Source organism: Neodiprion virginianus, chromosome 4 (assembly GCF_021901495.1).
Source record: "Neodiprion virginianus isolate iyNeoVirg1 chromosome 4, iyNeoVirg1.1, whole genome shotgun sequence".
Classification (NCBI taxonomy): domain Eukaryota; kingdom Metazoa; phylum Arthropoda; class Insecta; order Hymenoptera; family Diprionidae; genus Neodiprion; species Neodiprion virginianus.
The window spans coordinates 40,678,498-40,703,292 of record NC_060880.1 but is presented as its reverse complement, the minus strand read 5'-3'; the positions used below and the strand labels follow the sequence as shown (position 1 = coordinate 40,703,292).

The following is a 24,795-nucleotide window of genomic DNA, read 5'->3' as shown; positions in this document are numbered from 1 at the left end:
AAAACATCCGCACGTGCAGCAGTGCAACGCCTTTGATAATTTCTACTCAAACCCCGATTCTAGCAATTGTAATCGGTGGTCAATTTTGGATAAAAAGATGTTCCCTGCCGTCAGATATTGCGAACTAACCAAAATTCCGTTTCCATGTAAAACGCAACGTTGACTCATTGTCAGTCGTACGCATGGCGCATATTGTTTTCTCAAATCCATTTAAATTCAAATACAGCGATGTAGAAAAGTTCATTACGGGTTTGCGGTATTCTTTTGACGATCAAGTCTTGAGTACCAGTGCGAGGGTTATCCGAAGAACATTCGTCAACTCAAAAACCGGTAAGATTTTGTTTGAGTTACCGTGTAACCGATCGTTAAGAAGCACTCAAAACTTGTGACGCAATACAGTTAAAAGAGGTCACGTGACCAGTGATATTCGAACCGAATCCGCTTGCGACGTTCATGTATTGACTTATTATACACTATAGGTATGTAAACTTCATGCGCAGCGTGACGAAATACTTGAACAAAAGTCACCTCGCGATATGAACGCAGCATCATGTAACCTGGCATTTGACGCATCTGATGCAGCTGCCTCAGCTGCTGCAAATCGCGTTTTGATATTACAATCGCAATAATGTCATACCGATCGTTAGCTCGTTTTCAATTCATACGTTTCTTCTTGTGCAGATGTAGAAGTTGTAAACAGAAATTACAATCGTTTATACTGCAAGTGCCAAGACAAATTAACTGAATAGAAACAATGTTATAAACGTTACATTTCAATAGTTAACATCTGTGTCTTATTGCACAAAGTAACGTCGAAACTGATGATCTTATACGCATATGTGACGAATATAGTTCACAATAATTTGTATCGTAAGCTTATTCTCAAACGACGTTCTTTCGACTGTAACAAAAATGTTAATATCGCCGCAACATGTAAGTGCGCGCACTGGTGATGTAACGAATATTCGCATCCGCATTCAGAAAAATCGTGCGAATATGTTGCGAATGTGAATGTCACAAATACCTCATATTTCGCTCATAAATAATGTGAAAATAATATTAAATAAGACAAAAAACATTGGTTTGACGATGAAGTTTTATTATAAAAGTTTGAATCACACTCTAACCTCAAATTAATTTGTTACCGTTATCCATTCGTCGTTAAAAATAATCAAACAATCAGCTCACAATCAGTTCGGATCAGCTCGGCAATTTCCGGAATAATATGCAAACGGCGCTAAAAATCAATCGTCAGCTTTCAGTCATAGAGAAATGGCGCCAGATTTAAAAACGTATATTCGCATTCGCATCCGCATTCGCGAATACATAAAAATTTACATTCGTTACATCACTAGAATACACGCTTCGTTTCCCTACATGTTGTAACAGCGTAAACACAAGTGGCAATGACAACTATCTGAATTCTTGGATAAAAATCGGTGGTGTCATGTTCGGAAAAATGTATTTGGAAAATTAGCGATAACATTTAGGCAGTTAGGCATGGCAATTAAGAAGACCGTTACCGCGTTTGACCTGGAACGATCTCCTCGGCGTATCGCAGAGCTATTAACGATCTTTTCCAGCCTAATTCGGTACAATGCCGGGAAGAAGAGAGACAGAGAGAGGTATCCTGGCGTCTCCCGGTTATCTTGGATATTAGGCATTGTCCGAACCGAAGTTTCCGGAGTACCCCACAAGGTAAGCAAGTGAACGTCTCGCTGGTTTTTTCCACTCCTCTCTATCCCAGACCTTTTCCACGCGACGAAGAGAGCAAAAGAGGGGATAAAATAGAAGCGTGTCGAGCTGGCGGCTCTGTTTGGCCTGGGCATTACAAATGGTAGGGAAGAGAACACTACGAGAACGTCGGCATACCTGCAACCTTTGCCGGATGTCCGTGAGACTCGCAGCCTCGCAACAATACATCACCTTCCTTTGGGACCCGGTCCACTTCACTGCCGATGCAGCTTCCACTCGCGAGGGGAGAGGGGGAACGTGGAAAAGTACAGTAAACCGGGGGACTTGCTCGTCTGGTTGGTCTCTTCATCACCGGCGAAGTATACCTGAACGAGACGACGGCTAGGGCTATTCGAATTCGACTGGAATCTTCTTTTCGTCGCCGTTACGCGGCGGACGCGCATCAAACGTGATGCCCGCGGACTTTTGGCCATCAGGCTGAATTCGAAAACAGTGAATCGTTCGGGCGAAGGGTAGCTTATACAGGGGTTGCTTGTATTTATCAAATTCAAACATTCGACGGCGAGATATCAACTTGTCACAAATCGCACCGATCAGCACGCATTCAGAGGCTGGGTTCTAGATGTCAAGTTTTGATTACTTCCGCGTTACTAACGAAGGAAGAAATAGTTTCGTCATCGATGAGGTTTGTTTCTTATTTCAACGTGCTGATTATACTTCGAGGCTTGTTTATCGACGTAAAAAAAAAAACGAAAACAAACTTTACAAGTATCAAACAAAGATTTTGCTTGGTATTCGATGTATGGAATAAAAATTTATTCATTTTAATATAATACCCAAAACATGAATGAATTATTTGCAATTCACCTGAGTCGAAAACCTGTGTCAGATGCACTGTCAGCGTTAACGGCCTTATCATTTCAGTTATGACACCAAGTGACTGTGCAGCATTATTGTCGCATTGTTAGACGCATCGTTAATCCCGATTACATTATCATGCTGAATGCCGTGCGTGTTTACAGGTACGAATGGAATCTATCCATTAGCCGTACGGAAACGCGGGAAGAATTATCGCCTCTCCTCGAAGAAAATCACCCAATTGTCTAATTGGTCGTTACGAATGCAGAGCGCGTCTTCGAAATGCACTTGCAATGATTGTTATTATCGCATATCGTGCGATTCTAGCCCGAGGATGCCTGATATGAGCGAATCAGCGATACGTTACTTCGTGCGGAACATTAAGCGACTAATTTTATACCTCGCGGTGAAATCTCGGACAAAAATAGCCGCGACTTTTTCTCATTCCATCCGAAGCCGCGAATTCGCCGCTTCGTTACGTGACGGAGTCTAAAAATGAAATCGTGGGACGGTAGGGCATATTTTTTCTCCTTATCGTTCGAAGGGCTCTTTCTCAATTCAATTTCATCATCTCGTCCACCTGCATCGATCAGCGAGTGGCACGAGCAAAGAAAGAAAGGAATCGGCAAAGCGTGCAGGCTGGATTGCGGTTGTTAATTAAACTCGAAAAAGTACACATTACATCACCCTACGTGATTGGGATTCTTCGAGCAAGCTCTGACTGTCTGGTGTTTCCAGCGATCCGAACGTTGTTCGATGATAAGGAGACCCGTTGTGAACATTCCGATTGTCCGCCATGCCGTTTTATTTTTAAGAAAAATTCAAAAGGCGAACCGATCCGAATATTTTTCTTCCAATTCTTCTCCACCGCTGCAAGTTCAGGGTTGAGGTCGAAACTTCCCGGCGCTTGCGCCGTTCTTCAAAGTTTTTCACCCCGACTTGGCGTCGAGTCAAGTCCAACTTTTTAAAACTGTTTATGCCTACGTTTTATTTGTATTATTTCTTTCTCTTTTCTCTCGGTTATCAAACGTGCGAAAACCCGGCAGAACCGACCTTAGCCTTTTACCAGAAAATCGGGCACGGGCTAATTCCGCGGTAAGTTTCACCAACTGGATAGTGCGCGGTTATTTTTGAACCCACGGACAACAAAATTTCACTCCTACTGACCGACGACTGCAGACTGACTGATCGACCACCTCGGCTTTGAACACCTACTTGCCGAAAGTTCCCACTTTAGACTAAGCCGGTAGCGAGTCGTCGGTCGCTTCGAGTTCTCACGGCAAAGGCCAGCCTGCAGAATGCCGGAATGCGGTGCGAATATGTACGAACTCTGGTTAGCTGAGTAAAAGAAGGAAAAAAAAAAAACAAAACGACAACTCGGCAGGTAAACGCCTATGTGCAAACACAGGTCGTAAGTCTCGCTATTACATTTCGAGGGACCAATTGCAATAATCGAAAACGTCACGGGTGTACTGTTTTAATTGTATACGCATACACCGCACGAGTGTGTTTGTCAGAAAAAAAAAAAAAAAGCAATAGCCGGACGGAAGGTAAAACATGTGGCAGGAAGACGCCGAGAATAAATTGCATCTGCGTACACAGTAAAGAAGAAAAGAGGATGAATAAAAATTTTTATGCTCAATTTACCCAATGTGGCAAAAAAAATATACCGTTGATTCGAGTAAATACGATTTCGAAAATCATTTTACGGATCCGCTCTCACGTTGAATCAAACGACATTAATTTGTTTGCAATGGATAAGAAGAAGAAGAAGAAAAAACACGTTCCTCTTTCACCGCGTTTGACAAATTCAAATTCTTTCTCTTCGCGTGGCGATGAGGAGGAAATATTTACCTTCGGTAGAACCCCGGCGGGACATGGTCGGTTAAAAATTGTAACCCTCCGATCTTCGGACGACGACGAAGTGTAATTTGGTACCGTTCGTCTTTCGGCCAAAAAATTTCCAGTCTTCCTGGACGATTGGGGGATGACGTCCGAGGTATGAAAAAAGAAACTTTGCCCGCAGTTATTGCCGCTATTTCGCTACTGATACCAGCCAGTTCGCACCACCTACTGACTACCGCGAGAACAGGGCCATGCTCTGTCTCTCCGGGAGTGATGATGGGCAAATGGTTGATGCTTTTATCATAACTGCCGCGGCGTACGTACGATAAGCCTCGGCTGCCGAGCTCCCCTCCGACGTTTATTTTCAATATGTATAGATATAATAAATGATTTGTGCAATACTTCGTACGCGATGAATTACAGCAGGCTGGCATCATTCGCCGATACAGTGAACCAGAAATTTGTTTTTCGCTATCAATCGCGCGCGGTTTTGAAACGACGAGAAAAACAAAAATTAGATATCTGTACCGCCGAGCTTTTATGCAACATTGTAACAAATTTGTGCGAACGTACGCTTGTAACGTGAACCACGTGTTTTATACGCACGTATTATTATGTACGGAGACGATATTTTCACAAGGCGAACCGTCGTCCCCCCCTCCATACCTCATTCAAAATCACTATTGTTTACGCTTTAGTCGAGACCCGCGATTTCAGATGCAATCTGAACACTTGAGAGCCATAATCGGGGCAGATTAGATTCTCAGATCTCGACCGAACGGTTGGATTTCATTTGAACAATTCAACACGCTCAATCTGAAGATTTACAACGAATGCATGATATTTTCAAAACGACGATTGTTAGTTAATTGATTTTCTTTATCCTCCTATTCCCCCGCAATTATTGCGACGGAAGGAAAAGAATTTAATTCGATGAGCTCGATAAGTGATCGGATTATATCCGCGCACTCGAGTGACGATCATCGTCACTTTAAATCGAAATAAAATAACTAAATGCACGATCCTTCCTTGTTTGAGTGTTGCTTATATAAATACGTCTGCGTACAAAGAAAGATATTAAATCGTCAAACCTAGCGAGGAAATTTTTTTTCACTTCGAAGCTATTACGCATTCGTTGGAACAACAGGATATATACATTAATTTAAATGTAACGCACATTTTCGAGCGATATGTATATTAAGGAAACGAATATTGTTTACCTAGGATTGAGCTACTATGTTTATCAAATTTGATATCCATACGATGAAGTCAATCATCATTTGAATAGAAGAAACGCGAGCTGCGTGAAAACAAACGTTCATCTGTTGGACCAGAGTTTAATATTTCTTGAAAAAAAATATTTTTACATTTTACCGTAACAAAAATTGGAAAAAAATAATTCTTTCTCGGATTTGACTACTATAATGATGCTTTTTACTCATATTGCAAACAAACTAATCGGTATCTAGTTTTACGAAATTAATATTATTTCTGAATCTTTGGTATAAATGAAAATGACATAATGAAAAGCAACTTCAAAGATATTTATACCTGAGCCCTTTGAATTTGGTGAACTTGAATGCATATGTGCAATGAATAATAGAATTATACAAACGTATTTTTTTATTCAAGTACAAGCCGATTAGTCGATATGACTTTAGTTTGTTTTGTACAATGTCATATATTATTTTACGAGACAAACCGAATACGCTTGGACTGAAATTTCTATGTTTTCTATAAACCAATTCATCAATCGAGTTGTCTGGATTCTGACTGAACGACGATTTAAGTGATTAAATTTTTCTATTATAACTTGAATAGAAAGTTGTTGTATTCGAAAATCGGTAAACCGTTGCTACGAACAAATGTAGCCTCAGGATTAATTGTGTAAAAAAAAATATGGCGTAATTAATAATATTAATACACCGCGATAAGCTCCCTCACTCTTTTGGATCGTTGCTTCAGTTTGAAATAAGATAAGCCCCGAATTTCAACTGACCAATTCGCCAAGAAGGTGCCGTAAGGTATAACGTCTGGCCCTTTATTCGTGTCGAAAAGGTGATAAAAAGTGAAAGTCTGCATTGAGTACGAATTAAACGTTCTAGCAATGCCTGCGTAACTTTTTTCTAAGCAGGCGCGACACGATTACAATATTTTTCCAATGCCGATAGAGACACGAAGATGAAAATCTTGACTGCACGGTTACGTCGATTCGAGATTTATCCGTAACCTTTGAAAATTCATGACTAATTCATGACTTGCTGTCGTCCCTTCAAGCGCTCGGTGATAATTGGGTGAAACTGGTTTTCTCTAAACTCTGTTCATGGTTTCGAAGGTTGAAAATATAATTCTCGGTACACACGCAGGTGCATAAATCGCAATCGGAACCGAGTACGAATTATAAAGTGATAAAAAAAAAAAAAAAACCATTTGCAAAAACGTTTTGCGCGAAGTTTCTTGAATTATACAAAAGTCGAGGCTGCAATATTTGTTTACATTTTTTCAGCCACCACGTAGGAAAAAAATCTCTAGAAATTAACGTCACTGGCTAATTTAGTTCATTCGGAATTCGACAAACATATTACGTAAAGTAGGAGAATTGACTGATCGTTTTTCTTTTTCTTCATCATTCACTCACACGCTCAACCGATCCTTGACGGTTATTCGTTATTTGTTTTCTAGTTTCTTTCTTCTTTTATCGTTTTTTCTTTCAACAAGATTCTAAAACGTGTGAGCATATCAGCTAATAGCTTCGTTCGCGGTGTGTATTTGTGTAGCCACGTTACACACAAGCGTCGTAAAATGACAATTTTTTTAATTTGCAAATTTGAAATACCGTACTTATAAGGCGTAGCAGGTACGAAATTCCATACTTCCAATTCGCTTTCTCAGACATTCTAGCAACGTCCAGCCAACGTTTAATTTCCGATCGTGCAAAAAATTACGCAACGATGCACTTTAATAACGACGAACTTTGTCTCACGTGCATTAAAACGTGACGATGCCGAAAAGATTTTTCATCGTATCGTCGAGCGTCACGTCTAATAACGCAATAAGAATCTTACCACTCGGCGTCCAAATCTGGCAATAATCGATAACGAGGTGTATTTCATTTATTGGGTAATGCAACTTGATCGATGTATAGGCGTCGATAAGATACCGAGGATGAAAAAGAAAAGTCTAATCACGTGCCAATTAGTGAGTCGCAAGTCGAGAAAAGTCGAAATTAACGAGGAATTAACTCCCGAGCATTACACAAGCAAAAAACATTGCAAAATTCTCGCCCTGCTGACGAGGCAAAATATTATCGATCGGTGTCGCGGGTGCAATGTACACACATGTATATAATGTACGGCATGTTATCTACATTATGTGCATATAACACCTAGCGATATCAGGGAGAAAAGCCACAAAGATCAAGCGTCGAGTGATACAACAACGCCTGACACGAGATAGAGTCTCGGTACAATATAAAACGTCAGTCTTGATTTATTGATTCAGATCAACTCTTCAATCGCCGGATTGACGTTTCAGTTTGAGGTAATTTGTAGGAAAATGGTACGTCGAGACAGGGCGAGCGAAATCACAACTGATAAGCATTTCCGTGCTACGGATAGCCGTAAATAAGTTCGTTCGAAATAGACGGTGTAGCAACCGTTGGAACAACGTGTATATCATGAATTGATCGAAAGAATATTTGAGAAAATTCGCAACTTTTTAATCGTGACAATCGAACGAAAAAAAGTCGTTGACAAGCGTTTGAATTATGCTTAAATTCCATGACATCGTAAATAAGGTGTTCTTAAGTTAGACCAAATAGGAATGAATCCGACCTTCGCCTAGTTTCGAAAATTTCATGGTACTATACCTATCATTGGATCGTGAGATAGATAAGAAGTTGATTGCGTATGTAGGGAGAAAAATCACGTCAATAAGATATAATTTAAGTGTAAACAGAGAAAAACGGAACATGTGTGTGAATTTTTTGTTAGCGGTAAGTTTTGAAAATTTTCATCAAACGACTCTCAGGGTCCTATTCGAACAACAACGCGGCTTTACTCAATACCAAATGGACTACGGACTAATGAGAGGATCATGCGCAGTTTGATATTACTTTTTCAAAGATATGCGTATATTTAAAGCTGCAAAAAAATTAGCCGACGCGAGTTACATATATACATATATATATACACACATGTATGTACATAATATATTTACGTAAACCTACGTGCGAAAATTTGGCGACGTTGGTATATTTCGCACGTGTATCTGTTTCGGTACACCTACCCATATACGTGATCACACGCGTGCACAGGTCCGAAGAGATTGTACAATAATAATAAACTGAGGAGGCACGTCGGCCGAGCCAATGAACACCGCCAATGAAATCAGGCGGAGGTTAGTTAAGTCGACAGTTTTATTTATAAGTCAGGTAGACGAACGTCACGATAACTTGACGCTGTTTCTTGTTGTTTAGTTGTGTTCCTTTTCTTTATTTTTTTTATTTTCATTCTTCTTCTTCTTCTATCCGTCGCCTCGATTAGTTTCTCTCTCTCTCTATCTTGTTTGCCTGCGTTTTTTTCCTTTCCTCTCTCTTTTTATCCTCATTAGGATTAGATACGAAAGAGACGCACACGAGCAGCCAGGAGGCACGGCACACCGTGACGTTGAATTCCAAGGTTAGTATTATCCAGCAACGGGAAGATGGGGGCTCGGTTTCGATAATTTATTCCATTTTTTTTTTTTTTTTTTTCTTGTTTTTTGCATCCGAATGTAATAAACAAACCTATCCATCGTCCCGGAGGCGCCAGCCACCGTATATCATGAATAAAATCAACGAAAAATCACTTCTATAAACGTTTAAAAAAATTCTGTATTCTCCCGAAATGTAACATTGTTGCGATATACTAGATATACGCACACTACACTGTACTGCACATACGAATGTGACTGAATGATTTAGACCGCGCTTGCAGGCACATTTGCGAGAAGAATAGAAAGAAAAAAAAATTGCAAAAATCAGTAATCAGATAACCCGAGCGCACTGAGCATACATTTTTAACAGAGCTCCGACCTTTTCGCGCGTGCAAAATATGGCGTACTAAACTGTTTCGCTTCTAATCGCATCTAGTTTATTACGGCTACGAGATACCACGACAAAATTTACCCGCTCACTTCCGACCGACTGGTTCTTATCTCGAGCCTTTTCCAACACGTCGAGTCATTCGCATAAGTACTCAAGTGAGCCTGGATTTCTGGCAATAAATAGTCAAACAACACGAGCGAAGAGTCTTTTCTCATCTCCTCCCCCTTTTATTTCCGATCGTAAAATTTCATCTCGGACATCGGAATGTCCACGAGAGTGACGAAGGTCGTCTACATGTTATAATATAATACGCTTCTGGCCGCAATCGTATGCTTACACATTACGCAACCGTGTCAAAGTTCGACAGTTAGGTGTATCGAGAATATTTACTCGGAATCGAGCTCGTCAGGAAGTTATCGAGTGTCGGCCTCGTGCAATCGGGTCGACGGTTTTACAATGAGTGCGGTTCGGTGGCTACAAATTAATTATCGATACGTCGGTGAGGAAGTTCCGACGATCGTGGAAGAAAAAAAAAACAACTTTCTTGGAGCAGATGCAATTTCTTTTTCCATATTTTTTGGTCTGCACTTCCTGTTCAGAGCCTTGTGAATAAATGAATAATAATCATTGATCGTTTCTGAAGCGATGACATGCAGAAAACCTTTCCCATACCTTTTCAGCTTCGACATTGACCGAATTTTAAAACAGGCGGAAGTGCCGAGTGATCGAAAACGGTGTAACAAAATTTTCACGTGTTAGGTTGTCGTACATAATTGTATGGTTACACGGCTAATTGTAAGAGAATGTAATTTAAACTTGTTTTTATGAGATTTCAGACACAAAAGGCGGGGAAATCGTGTTCTATTTGAAATGTTATATGTTTTTTAAGTTATAGTTTAATGATGATGCACTTGACAGATAAAACGCAGCGTATATAAATCGTATAACTCGTCATAGATTAGATTCTAAATTACAACTTGTTGTTGTAAATAAATAATTGTACTTCTAATCTTGCATGTAATCACGTATTTATCTTTTTTCTTCTTTTTTCGTTTTGTCACTTCGTTGATAACATCAAAATGTCATAGGGTAAGTTGATGCGTAATTAGGCTGTTGCAAAAGAATCACGAATATAGAAGATAAAGTAAACAAAATTTGCGATTTCGTGGAATTCGATGCCAAATGTTATCAATACTTCTACGCGTTGCTAAAAATGTGTGGCTCACTGCTGGTCTGAATGTGTACGATACTGTGATATAATGAAAATTCATCATTGTCCTAGATCGTTTAGTTTTTACAATGAAAAATTCTCCCACACATTTCCATTTGCCTGTATATATGCTTTGACGGTTCCAATACTGCTGTGAAAATTAGGAATATAAGAAAATGTTGATTTGCAATATTTACAAAAATAAAACCGTCTGCCCCAAATGTACAAGCAAGGCAGACGGATATTTTATACTACGACTGATATACAGGACAACTACGATTTATTATACATCAAGTGCACGAATCTCGGTCACCAAAAATTTGTGTTTTCGTAGCTTTTAATTTCCAGCAGCCAGATATTTTCTTCTATGAAATCTATCTCGTGTACGTACGTAAACATTGAATTACACGTAAGAATAGAATTTGTTGAATCAACTGAACAAATTTAGTCAGAATATAATGATAAATTATCTTTCAAGCCAAGTGTGCCGAGTGTGTTGAAGATTTATCAGCTGACAGTCGAAATGAATATCATTTCAAGCCCAAAGAAATACCTTTTCTTTGTATAATATGACTTCATTTTTTATCGATCTACAGTTTATATGTATAGCGCTGTAATATTGATAACATAGCCCAAATTTCGCTGCCATTTTGAATTTCTTTTCTTCTTCTTTCACTTTATCGCCGGGGGATTAAAAAGCGATAATGAAAGCAAAGCAGCTGTCAAAAATTGAGATGTATCGCATAATTCTCAATCAACGTAATGATTATGAATAATAATAACAATAATAAAAAAAAAGCAATTGCAATTTCACTCTAAATACGATCTGTATTTACTGCGTTATTGGTTTATAATTACTTTTGCGGTGATGCTCGATGATGTGCACCATGTTAGTAGCCTCTTTGGAACTTCCGGAATGGCGAAACCTCCGCCCGGGCGAATCTCGAATCTTAATATTCACCGAGAACAATCCTGCGTACTAAAAATACCAGACATTTTCATTTTTAAATCATTAAGACGAAACGAAAAGCTGAGAAATATTAGCATCTGTCTTATTTTCCGCAGAATCTCTATCGTTGTCAATTATCTAACACGATCATACCTTCGGTCTGATCTAGCAAGCCTGACGGGGTGAGATAGAAATCTTAGAGAAAAAAAAAACTTATTAGATTGAAATATAACTTTTTAGGTTTTGAAGAGGTGCTTCAGGCGATTTGTCATTTTACATATTTAGATAACATGCGACGATTATCAAGCGCGAAAGCTTTTTCAACTCGTGCATCTCGCTTTGCAGGCGATAAAATTATGATCCATGCATCAGATGATCTAAGAAATTATCGAAAAGGATCGAAGTGATTGTACATTGCAGACAGTTACTTTTTTCTTTTGGGCACGGATTAAAAGAGAGGAACAGAAATGATATCGCAGTCTGGTAGTCAGTAGTCAAGAACAATGAAATCGTTGAAGTCACGAGATATCCAATTAATAAAAGTATGGATGGTGAATGAAGAAATCTCTGTTCAAGGAGTTGAAAATTTAACATAATTTCTTAGAGTTGCTCTCACAGTGAGACTTGAAAAACTTTGCGATTAGACTGGAGCGTTTTTTTTTTTTTTTTTTTTGTAAGGCACGAATCGATTGTTCGCGAAGATATAAGGAAACTATGAATATTTATCAAACAAAAGACAATCTTGAAATTGACGAGGAAAATCGAATGAAATAAATGTTTTTGCAAAAAGAAGCGTTTAGTAAATTTTAAGCCAGCCAGATCAGACGCGCGATAATAAATGATGGAAAGTAGGCGTGAAAAAAAAAAGTATTTTGAGAAACTAAGCCATTGGGCAATAATGACTTTGACGTTCTTCTGTCTTCAACAAAGTCAGGATAAACAAACAGGAAAATGTGAACTCACTTTATCGTAATATCCACAAAGTTCGAAGCGACAGAGTAACAGACGACCTTCGTTATCTCACTTTACGTTTAAAAGCCGTCGGCAAGTTGAAAAAATTTACAATCTCTCGAATTATTTCAGCTAAGCAGATAACGACTAGCGTCTGGCGAAATTTCACGAGTGAATTTGCAGTAGCACTCCAACTTGAAACCGCACAATCCAAACGTGAAATCGTCTTCGTATCGGTATAAACTTCTTCAGGATCCTAAGGCTGATGAAACTGCGCGCGTTACTGTCCGAAAATTTATGTAAACCTTGGCCTCCAATCACCAAGAGATAATGCAGCAGATACGGCAAACTGACGCGTGCAAATCTTATCAACTTGTACCTTCGTGGGGGGGTGAAATCGCCGGATAATCCAAGGTGTTAACGGTTTCGATTTCAGTGACTAATTCCCCCGAAGTTATCTAACGTCAATACGTATCGCTATAGACTCGAATCGAGCCTCCAGGAGTGCGAAAATACGCGAAAATTATTGGCTGGTGGATTTCAGGTACGCGTTATGCGGTGGGAATGTTTCGTTTTTAGGAGAAGAGGAACTCGATTTTTAATAAAAGAGCAGCTTGTAGGGTCTAAAATCATACCTATAATTTTTAGGAGTTTTTTTTTTTTTAAACGCTTAGTGCAATATGAGTTTGAGGGGTTATTATTTATAGTTTCAACAACATTTTCGAATTTTTTCATTGAAATTGATAAAAAAATGGCGGCACGGCTCGTAAAAGTATAGCTAACGACCAGGTTTACAATCCGGTGGGGCAGATTCCTCGGTCAATTTTTATCCGATCGAAAATGAAATTGAAATTTTGACACGATCTTTAAAATTTGTTTATCGATTCGAGCTCGTGGCTAAATATTTGAATTTCAGTCCAATCTTTTTTTTTTTGTATAAACATTTCTTAAACAATTTGTTGGTTGAAAAATGAATTTTATTCTTCACCATCGTATACATTCGAAAAAAATTGTTTCTTTCAAAACTTGGGTTACGAGGTCGAACTCGGAAAGGCGTTTTTTTTTTTTCTTCAACTCGAAAAATTTGTTCCATCCGTTACAAATTGGACAGTGATGATGCAAAAGCATTCGAGTTCGCAGTCGTTCGTTACTTATACGCTCCGTGCCGCCATTTTCTTATTAATTTCAATGATGAAAACTCCAAAATATTCTTGAAACCATAAATAATGAAGCCCTCAAACTGAAATTGCTCCAAGGGTTTTCATTTTCTTGAAATAAAAAAAAAAAAAAAACCTAAAAATAGGTACGATGTCAGACCGTCCAATCTCCCCCCTCCCCCAGCCGCTAAACGAAAGAAAGAAAATACGTGACAATGAAACTCGAATACCGTTGATAAGAGCTAGAAAATAGAATGCTCACGATTATCTTGACTTACCTCAGTCGTGTAGTTACGCAGCTAAATACGCAGCTAAATTTGATTCATGGATACGTCGTCGAGTTCCTCGGTAAACTTTTGAGATAAGGCAGCAAGAAGCGTACAACGTGCTCGATCACTTAACACGTGTGCAAATTTTCATCCTCACACCTGCAGGGTGGCGAGGTAGTTCATCACTTGTGTCAATTGACGATGGTAAACATTGATTCCTATGTATGCACCTTGTACCCGGTTTGTGTAACTAAATCGTTAGGCAAACCACATGTGTTACTTTTCAAGATATCTGCCGTTATATACCAGCGTAGAAAATAATGCCAAAGTTGTACGAATATGTATTCGTTGAAATTGCGTGAAAAGGAGGCGATTCCTTGCTCGCCAAAATCGAAACGAACCGTGATTCTCGGACAAATATTGATTTCATCCTCATCGTTGATGATCGTTTCTTTCTCCATTATAAGGCGTAAGCTAATCCAAAGAGACTTTTGCGATTACGCAACGAGCTGCGATATTTACTTCGCTAATCGTGTCCGTCGCGTGAATTAGGTTTCGGATTTCCATTAGTTTATTCTCGTCGTACGGAAGAGAATTATTTAATATCGCTAGGAATTACATCCTGATAGAATACAATACAGTCGATTCGTCTCTTCTCGTTAATTGACTCTCGGATGCGGTAAAAAAAAAAAGAAGCCTCGTTTGCCGTAATTCACGTGTCGAAATAATTCATGTGAATATTGGAAAGTTTACAATTCCAACACTCTGAATCACGCTTGTCTAATTCTGGACGGTTAAATTATGGGAAAATCCAAAATCCGGTTTAACTGTTAACTTAAATTAATTAGTTAACTTGACGGTTGGACTGATGAACGTAGATCACATTTTTTTTTTTTTCACTCGAGACTGGTCCCACAATAAAGAGGTCGTAAAAAATCGCATAAATTAGATCTTTATTGCAAACAAGGAGAATAAAATCTGATCAAAAATTACGAAGATGCATATTAATTTTACCAACGATGATAAACATGATATCAAATTTGCACGCAACAATCCTCACCGAAGTTTGTTATGCCAATAACGTGCCGAAACTGTTTTGGGAAAAAAGAAGCGTTGAATGAATTTAGGGCAAGAAACGTGTTATTTGAAATTATTTATCAACGGCCCTACGCATCGAAAAATATGTCGTACTCATAAATCTCCCGCATATGGATATACGAAATAGGATTCAACGACAGGTTTCGTCCGCGAGTTCTGATCTCATACTGCAAAGCTGTTGCTCGTTTAGAACCTGGTGGTACTTCCGTATTTATCGTATTACATACCTACTCGCATGATTCGCTATATGGCATTCCTCGGATGATTCAGACCACGATTTAATAATAGTCGAACTTTCATGTGTATGTATAACACGTGACTACCTTTACGTGTATAACATATGGGGCATTTCCACGCGAACTCAGTGAACGGTTGACCGTGACATTCGTTAAATTCACCAAGGATTTGGAAGGATCCTGCGTTAGTACGACCTCCGAAAAGCTTTCTAAAAACTTTTTCAATTTTTTTCCCATCGCACGTCTTTTTTATCCTGTGATTTTTTAAACCCGTCACAAAAACACTTAAATTGATTTTTAAGAAAAAAAAAAAAAAAACAACAAACATTTGTTTTCCGAAATGAAACATTCAAAGTGGGACCTCGTTTCTTTTTCAAAATTACGAAACAAAACGCGAGTGTGTTTTAGAACCAGAGAACCAATAAAAAAAAAACATTCGTTAAATCGGAGATACGCTATGTATTGTAATAGATTTTTAACACGTGTGAAAAGAAAACAATAAATTGAAATGAAAAAAAACGGGGTTCCACTCCGCTTGTTGAGTGAAAATGTTCCATTTCAGATACCAAATGTTTTTTTTTTGTTTCCTAAGAATCGATTTCGGTGGTTTTGCGATGGGTTTAAAAAATCATAAGGTAAAGACGAGTGATAAAAAACAATTCGAAAATTTATCGCGAGCTTTTACTTGGTAAAATTAAAAAATTTCATGGTCAGTCTTTTGCCGAATTGGCGTGGGATACCCTATATGAATACCTATACGTTTTGCACATACTCGGAACACTGAACGACGTACATTGGTCAACATTCGCAGTAACGCGAGCTTGCAAATTGAGAAATAAATTTGCAGACTCGTGAATATTTTTCAAATAATTCACGAAAGGCACGAATTCGCTGAGAAATTTGCATCTTCGTTGAATGATTAATTTGTTTCAGGATTTGCTTGATGTCTTAGGTAATTAACGCCTAAAAGTTCATCTGCACTTCGCCTTGAAACCACCTTAATGTCGTATGATGAAATTAGTAATGATTTTCGCTGTTCAGTTCTTTCTCATGGAGTGAAAAAATGGTAACCCCGTTATTGAACGCAATGTCTGCGTAGATGACAATCGTGTTTAGGAAATAGAATCGCACCACCGTTTTGTTTTAAGCCTGTCAAAACAATTTTTGCCTACCTATTTATACCTAATCTCATTACAGAATTAATTGATCCAACGGATTTATGAAGTCATTCACACCTCATCACAATATTTACAGTTTGTTCTCAGTATTTATTTGTTCTATGAGAATGTTTTCTGACAGAATATTTAAAAAAACAGAAACAATCTTAAGATAAGCAGTGAGAAAGCTTTTACCCTTTGCTAACCAAGGGATAAGATAACGTCTGTCAATCGGCTGCAGTGTACTTCTTTTTCGTTTTTTTTTTTTGTTATCACTATGTTTTCACTGATACGAAGGTCACGGACTATTCTTTTCATTAGGTAACCTATTTTTCTATGATACGTTATCGCATTCCAGAATATTAAGAGGAAGTAAATCCAATGATTCTAACGATGAAGATTAAATCCGATAACGACATCGTACGATTATATCACTGACAAGATTTCTATTTTGACACCAAACACGCTTCTTATCTAGCGAGAAGAAACCCTTCCTTCTCACAAATAGCAACAAATAAAAATGAGCAAATAAAAAAAAAAAAATAAACGGGACATATTTTTGCTACTATAAAAACTTGCAGACAAAAACTGTCCTCCGAAGTACGATTTCAGCCCAACTTGCAGCCGTACAAGGTAATAAATTAGATTTCAAACTCAAATTTGATTTGCTTAACGGGACTTTTTTGTACTCAGATTCTCATCCAAAGAAACTTCGGTTCGTTAGATTCTTTTTTCCATCACCCAAAGCCTGGAAAATTTAACGGTCGTCATAAAGTCTCGATCAGGAGCAATCACAGTCATCGAAAGAATATCTGCACGTGCAAAAATAGAAGAAACTCTTTTGAATGTTTCCTGAATTCGTATTTCGCGCGCAAATCCGGAGCTCAGAAGCGACTAGAAGTTGGGTCCACGTGTTCCGATCTCTACGATCGTCGACTCGAGTTAACGCCTTCTCTCGAAATGAGGCGGCAGCTAGGGGATTATCTCCGGTGATATTTGCACAGTCGGTAATAATTGGAATTCAAACCAGACGTCGGCTCAACCGATCTTGCTGCTCGGTAAATCGATCAATCGTGCAGACATGCCGGTATGTTCTAACGGTAAGGTAGGTATCTTTATACTCGCTAATTACCGAGCGAGCTCCGAGTTTCTCAACACCACAAATTCACCGTGAGAGACCGTGAAATTGAAATCCTTACCACCGCTGATGATGCCCGTAAGATCGACTTTGTACTGTCTTTATTTGTTCACTCGTCTTTAGTTTATTTGCGAAATTCCATACTTTATGTATCTTCACGTACCGTGTTGTAAGTTTCTTCTTATTCCGCATTCCTAGATAATATTACAACTAAACTATACAATATACATGCAATATTGTACAATGTCCGTGAAATTAATTTCTCTTCTCTAGTTGTAAGCTTGATATTTCTGGATCAGTGCACGTCACATGCAGACGTTATATTGAGGTGGATAATTGTCAAATCTGACAGCAATTCCACGATTTAATTCTTAGGTTGTAAGTCCGTTTTCCACGTTATTAAACTATGTAATTGTTAAATTTTGTTTGCCAAGAAGTTACGCGTGCAATAGAGAAACTGTGTTCATTAATGTGAAAATTACTTTCAGCGTTGCGTAGTATTCGCGATGTTTTGTTTTGTGCGTGGGACTAGCTGATTCGATAAACTCAGGTTATCATCCTAAGCATTCAAATTATACTAGTTAATTAAATACGACTTTTTCATAGGCACACGTCTCGAATGGTATTAAAGATCTAGGTTTACTTTTTATTATGCGTTCTTTATCTCTGTGTAGAGATAAGAGCAATTGATGACATAATCTTTCGACAAATCAGCGGGCTTCAATTGACTTTATTAAGCAATTTTACCTGCTTACGATCAAGTAAACAGCGTATACGTACCGAAATCCGATGATCTAATAAGATTGAAAAAATTACATTGCGTTGTTTGGATTTCGAAAATTACCGATGACTATCGAATGCAAGAATAAGACGAATTTTTCTCTCATCTCTCGAAGCGCTCTTGAAGATAGTTGTTGTAGCTTTATCATCGTCATCGACAAATCCTCTGCATTCGAGTTCCAATCTAATATGATATCTCGGATCTTGAATTATGTATCGATCGATCCATCAGCAATTGTTTTTTCGTAAATATCTAAACGAATCGATTCCCCGTCTGCGTTATAGTATCAATGAAAAAAAAAAGATACCATAAGTCTCATCGAGCCTAATGAGATGCGAAAATACCTAATTATATTCTGAAATGGTTAATGAATTGGCGTTGCGTAAGTGAGAACAATCGATAATTAAAGGCAGATAAATTTCCCAACGATTTGAGAATAACGTATATAAACGCGAATATCGCACGTCGTCTGCATGCGCGATGCATTTCTCGGTGAAACTTTTCCATGAATAAAAAATTCACACCCTACTGAGGAGAAGTTTAAACCGCGTAGCGAAGCCAAACGACTTCAGGGCAGCCGCAGTTCCTTTTCCTTCTTGTGAATTTCCGGGTGGAGGAACTGCCGGTGAAAGTAGTTGAGAAGAGGTAAAATGATGAAAAAAAAAATAAATAAACCGTTCGCAAGTCTCGTTTCGTTTCGACTCTTCGAATCACGCAACGTCTTCCTGCAACACGCCGCGTCTCTTTCATTGCTCCAATTACACTGTCATCATATTTTTCGTCCTCCTTCCCGGACTGTAATTGCAGCAATCGAAACATCGGAACATTTTACAAGTAATAATATGTAATATTTGTAATTCCACTTTAAAAGCACCGTTTTTTGGCAAAAAATAAATGTGAAATCCGCGCGTATCAAAGTCCGGACACTTGGTGATTATCCGGTGAAATTATCACACGTATTTTGTAAAAGTTTTAAAACGGTTATAAATGATGTGGGAAAGCCAAGTGCAACGGCAGGTGAAATGATCGGCTGCAGATACTTGCACATGTACAGAGAAACAATGCGGACGAAGGGTGAACGACCGGCACACTTTATTACGACTTTGCGTTTTTCATTTCTCACCCATTTAAATTCATCTTTTTTGCGTTGAAATGCGATTCGTCGCACGACTCGAAGAATCGCAAAAAAGAATACTCTTGCATTCCGTCTTATTGGCTTATTTTTGCGAGAATTCTACCGGCGACATTAAACAAGTGTTGTACTTGGAATCAGGCCACGAGTGGCAAAAAGTAGAGTAATCGACTGACCTCCGCAGTATTTCATGCATACCTAAAGTATTCGGCGATTGTACTTCTTTTTAACGATATTATTGTACGCCCGGAACAATTGAGTTAACCAGCTTTCGAATGCGATATAACTTGGGCTAAAAAATTGACTTCAACTTTGACGTATAGCCAAGTATGGAACTAATTCCATGAAACAACTATAACCGTTGAATGGGCGGAAATGGAAGTGAGGATCAAGGTGACGTCGGGATCGCAGCATTTTGTAAACTGTCGCAAATTTATACCGTTCTGCAACTGCGTGACAGATTTGCGAGTCAAGGGGAGAAAAGATACGATAAACTTCTTCCCGACTTCGATATGTGGGTTCAGTTGCCGTCGTTCCATAATTGCAGGCTTCGTCGAATGGAGGAGAAAACGAGTCTCGCATACCGGCTACCCTGCAATCATGACGAACTTTGGCGGATCTCTTTTCTCTTCCTTGATCTGTAACTTGGCACGAGACTTTGGCACAAGCTTCGCGATGAGAAACGTGAGTATTTTTCAGCCTTTCAGCGATGAATCGCTTTGTTTTGCTGCAATTCGCGCTACCCAAAACTGAATCATTGAACTTTCACTTTGACACTGTACTGGAGAGTGAGTAAATTAGAGATCCTAGGAATGGATTATACGTGGTGTACGGGTCAACGTATGTCGTAAGTGTGCCATTACACCCGTTTCAGGAAACTAACCGACTCTGCGACGCTGAGTAAAGTCGGGAAAACGGGCGAGTGTGAGTAATGAGCTTTCCATCCAAGAGCGTGACCTTGGTTAGAGGAAATGTTGGCCACTCCGCAGGTTGTGATATTCTAGTTAGAGAACTGTCAAAGCTGTCTACAGTTGCTGGGATCTTATAATACGTCACGTATTTCGTGATGTTATGATAAATAAGTCGGAAAGTAACATCGTGGCGCGTCAAACTTTCCATCGTAGTTCTTGGGAACGTAAGTGACAAGGTACAAGAATTTTCCTGAAAAGTCTGCAATAAGATTGCCGAAGTGTTATTCGCATAGAATTAGCGATTACCTGAAACAGCGATTTCATCCCGTCGAATTTCCATAACAATAAAGGATTCTTGTCCCTAAAAAGTAACTTTCTTTCTACAGATAAACCTAGCTGTTCATCCACTTGTCCGTTGGGACATGAATTTTTCTCGCTCTTCCTTTCAATCCATTAGCCAATACGATTAGAGGCTTTGTTGCAGTATTTATTACTACGATTAGCACGAACGGTAATATTGACCGTTGCGTAGACCGGACAGTGTTGTACCGGTCTTAATCGATCGAATTATCTTGTAACACATTACAGTGGTTTAATTACCCTTTGAGCAACAGTGGTAAGTATTCTTACCACCTATTTTATGTCCTTTTTTTTTCATCAGGGGTTTTGGGGCTGCTAATTAAGAATCTGATATCAGATTTTGAAAAATCGGTATGGCGAATCCAATCAGCGACCCGGAAACTCTCGCGTAAAGTTTTCTGACAGTGTTCGATCAAATTTCAAATTTCCGACCAACGTATTAGATCCACCATTTTGAATTTTTGAAATTTGATTTCCGACTTGTAATCAGCGACCCCGAAAACAATATAATAAATAATAAATACTATCTTGTTACAAAAGTTGACTCGGCCCAATAACGCGTGACTCGTGGGGTTAATTGAACACCTGAACATGAAGGAACACACGTTTAATTGAACAGTCATTTTTCGTTCTCCTCTGATCACCTATTTACAATTCGAGACTGAATTTCCGACTCCCTGAATAACGAATAATTTATACTTTCCAAGAGAGGAGTAATTTTTGATTCGCACATAATCGCATCCTCATCGCGGAATATGGCTTTCGTTAGTTGTCGTCGTGGTTTCGTGCCGCGATTACCGGCACCGTTCCGTTCCGTTCCGTTACGTTCCGTCCCTCTGATTGTGAGTCGTCGTCGTTTAGCGCCACGTGGTCGAAGGAACGATAGAAGGGGAGACGAAGCGAAACAAGTTATACAAATATATATATCATACACACCGACAGTGGGTCAAGTTCGCGATGCGATGAACGACCGCGAATGCTTGTGGCGTTGGCTGTCGACCAGATGGTTTGTTCTCTCTCTCTCTCTCTCTCTCTCTCTCTCTCTGGGTGCATTTTTCTGGACGCGAATTAAACACGCACTCCGCATAACCTACTCCCGTGTTTTCCCACGACCATCACCGTGCTTTCTCGTGTAATCGACGGCGGATAAAATCAGCAATTGCATTTCCTCTTTTTGTCAATTCTCAGATTTTGCGTCACGATATCCCTAAGATTTATCGTTGAGTCTTATTTTCGGCATAATTTAATATCGGTCGAAACGAATCGCTCCGCGAAATTTCCAAAGGATATCAGAACTGGTTCAACTACTTGCTGGCTCATCGGGCCACGTGACATTGTATCATAATTATATACGACTGATTTCGTAAAAGGGATTTTAACAACGATGAAATCAAGTCGACGGGTAATGATATTTACACCTTGGGGAAAACTGTGACAAGTGTTTTGTGTAAAATATTGCACTTGAGATTTTCGTCACCGTCGTCTTGATCTTGCATCATTGAATACGATACGCATTTTTTATTTGATTATAAATAATATAGCAGAGGGTCGCGAGTATAAGATATTATAGGAATGCACCTTGGCGTCGAGACTCTGCGGCACTGATTACACACGAAAGATTTGTATCTCGTGCGATTGCGCGACGATTGTTATATTGAGGTGAAACGAAATCTCAAATTGTGTCGAAAGACATATTTACCAACGTCGACGTGTAAGATCTCGTCTAATGACTCTGTAGTCCAACGGTGAGTCGTTGCAAAGAATCAGAGTTACGACCGGGGTCGATATTATGGTGTCCACCACGTGATAAGACGGAAAAATGAAGATAATAGATTTTCCACCATCGTTCTTTTGTTATTTTCGTAGTGCATTTTCTTCACGGTCGTAGTCATGTTCCACTAATAAGGAAGGTATCCCAGACCGATCACGCCGATTTCATTTCTTTTGCAATATGTTGTGTAGTAGACTAAAAACTAAACGACACGTATTTTTTTTCATCTGCCATTAAAAAATTTAACGGGGTGAAACCACCCTCTGAAGTAAACTCCCTACATTAGAACATGATATTTTTCAACCGACCCAATTAGAAAAGTTTTCTCGTTAGGAGAAATGAAAAATGTAACTTTATAGTTTAAAAAAGAAATAACAAAAAAATTGGTGGGTGATTTCACCCCCTTAAAGTGTTTTTAGTCTGTACTATAACATGTTAGGAAAGAAATGAAACCGGATATATCGATCTGAGATACCCTTCCTTGCAAGACGTAAGTCACACGACGATGTTTGACAAAGTCTTCGATTGCATATCGGCGTTTTTGATTCCGGAACGAATTATCATAACTGATTTAAGCTTAAATCAAGATAATCGTGATATAAAGTACGAAAGCTTGTACACCAATTATGACGTCACACTGCCGTGACAAATATTCATCCCGTTTTGTTTGATCGATACCATTCTTATGGTGTATATTATTATCATCATGTACCATCTGTGCGTATATAACGAACGTTTATTCCGGATGATCACCGTTTCAAAGTAAAAATGTGAATTGCATGTTAATAAACATGTTTATCATAAGAATTAAATAACTTTAAATATAATACTAACATCAACTGGTATTAAATTTTTAAATCATTTGGAATAATAAAAAATTTAATAATTACACCTAAATTACTTTTCAAAAATAAATTGACAATTCCTTCACTCGTTGCCCAACGGTTCCGTTCTCATTCTAGATGTTGGTAAACATGGCAGGGTTTCGATTTCGCCAGCGAGTGCCGATCATTTCGTAAAATCAAATTCGCAATTAGGGTGTCACGGCCATTTTGAGAAGTGAATTGATCGAGAGTAGGCTGAGATCTGGTAAACCCTACAGCAGAGAAAGGAAGTCGTTCCATTTTCGGACCGATCGAAATTCCAAATACTGCCTCGCAGCACGTGCGATTCGAGGTTCGGTTTAACTGCGAAATTATATGAAACAAAATCGGCTAATGCAGTTCGACAGTGCGGCAAAAACCGGATATTATAACAAGGTATAGTGGCTCCAGGCGTTTCGCCGATTGCTGTAATAACTGTGTGAAATGAATATGAGGATAAATTTGCAAAAGCAGAAACGACTCGAGCAATGTCAACAGTAAGTCCATCTTGCTCGGCAATAAATTGCCGACTTGTCGCTCCTCCTGTATTTGCAAAAGTATTTAACTCAGAATCGGATTGTCACAATGTACACATCGGACACGAACTTATCCATCTTGCAAACGGTGGACAATAATCCGTCGATAAGGAAGTTTGGTAAGTGCAGAAAGATGACAAGGTAGCGATAATCACCTGTCTTCTAAAAATTCACTGGATTTTAGACTGTAATTCCAAGATATTCACTGTAAATCTACAAAGGACTGTAGTTTATTACGGCTGCAGTTACGACACACCGAAGATTTGTACTTTTTCTATTAAAACGAAAGTATAATAGAAACGCCGCAAGGAATTCATCCACGCTTATCTACTCGACCGATAAATTGGCGAAACACGTTTATCGGCATGAACGAGAAATGTGGAAAATCAAGCGTAACTAGAAGAAGTTTGAAGACTTTGAAATAAAATTTTTACCTATTTTTGCACAATGTATATCATGAAATGACACAATTTATCAATATAGTACAACAAAATTACGTCTCTGTGCAATCCAATGAACAATTGGCGTTACTATAAAGTTTCAATCGCGGTCATTTTCTGAACGATGACCTGGCAAGGCAAAGGTAGAGGTTACAGGGAGCGAAAGCAGGTTGATATATATCTAGTCGAAATTGTAGCAGACGATTTCTTTACGAAGGTCGAAATCCCATTTCAATCAATTATCTTACCGATTAAGAGATTAAAACTATTTCATCGCGTCGAGTTTTACCTGACCAAATTGCGACGTATACGGGTCATTCCACGTCAATGCGAGTAGGGTCAGAGCTCCTTA

General features: G+C 38.8%; 1 protein-coding gene across 8 annotated transcripts in view; it reads right to left on the bottom strand.

Moving 5' to 3' along the window:
* The window catches only part of LOC124302599 (aquaporin AQPcic-like), a 37,943-nt gene that overhangs the window by 4,672 nt on the left and 8,476 nt on the right, over nucleotides 1-24,795 (bottom strand). The window contains exon 1 of one of the 8 annotated variants that reach the window (XM_046758920.1): nucleotides 11,553-11,639. The exons of 3 other annotated variants lie outside the window; for them this stretch is intronic. In XM_046758920.1, the coding sequence (XP_046614876.1) occupies nucleotides 11,553-11,583 (31 nt within the window). In that variant the 5' untranslated portion in view covers nucleotides 11,584-11,639. Of the gene's footprint in view, nucleotides 1-129; nucleotides 266-3,245; nucleotides 3,827-4,407; nucleotides 4,703-8,685; nucleotides 9,140-11,552; nucleotides 11,640-24,795 lie in introns of those variants that run through there. 4 more of the 8 variants (XM_046758923.1, XM_046758921.1, XM_046758918.1 and 1 more) reach the window with 4 other exon arrangements.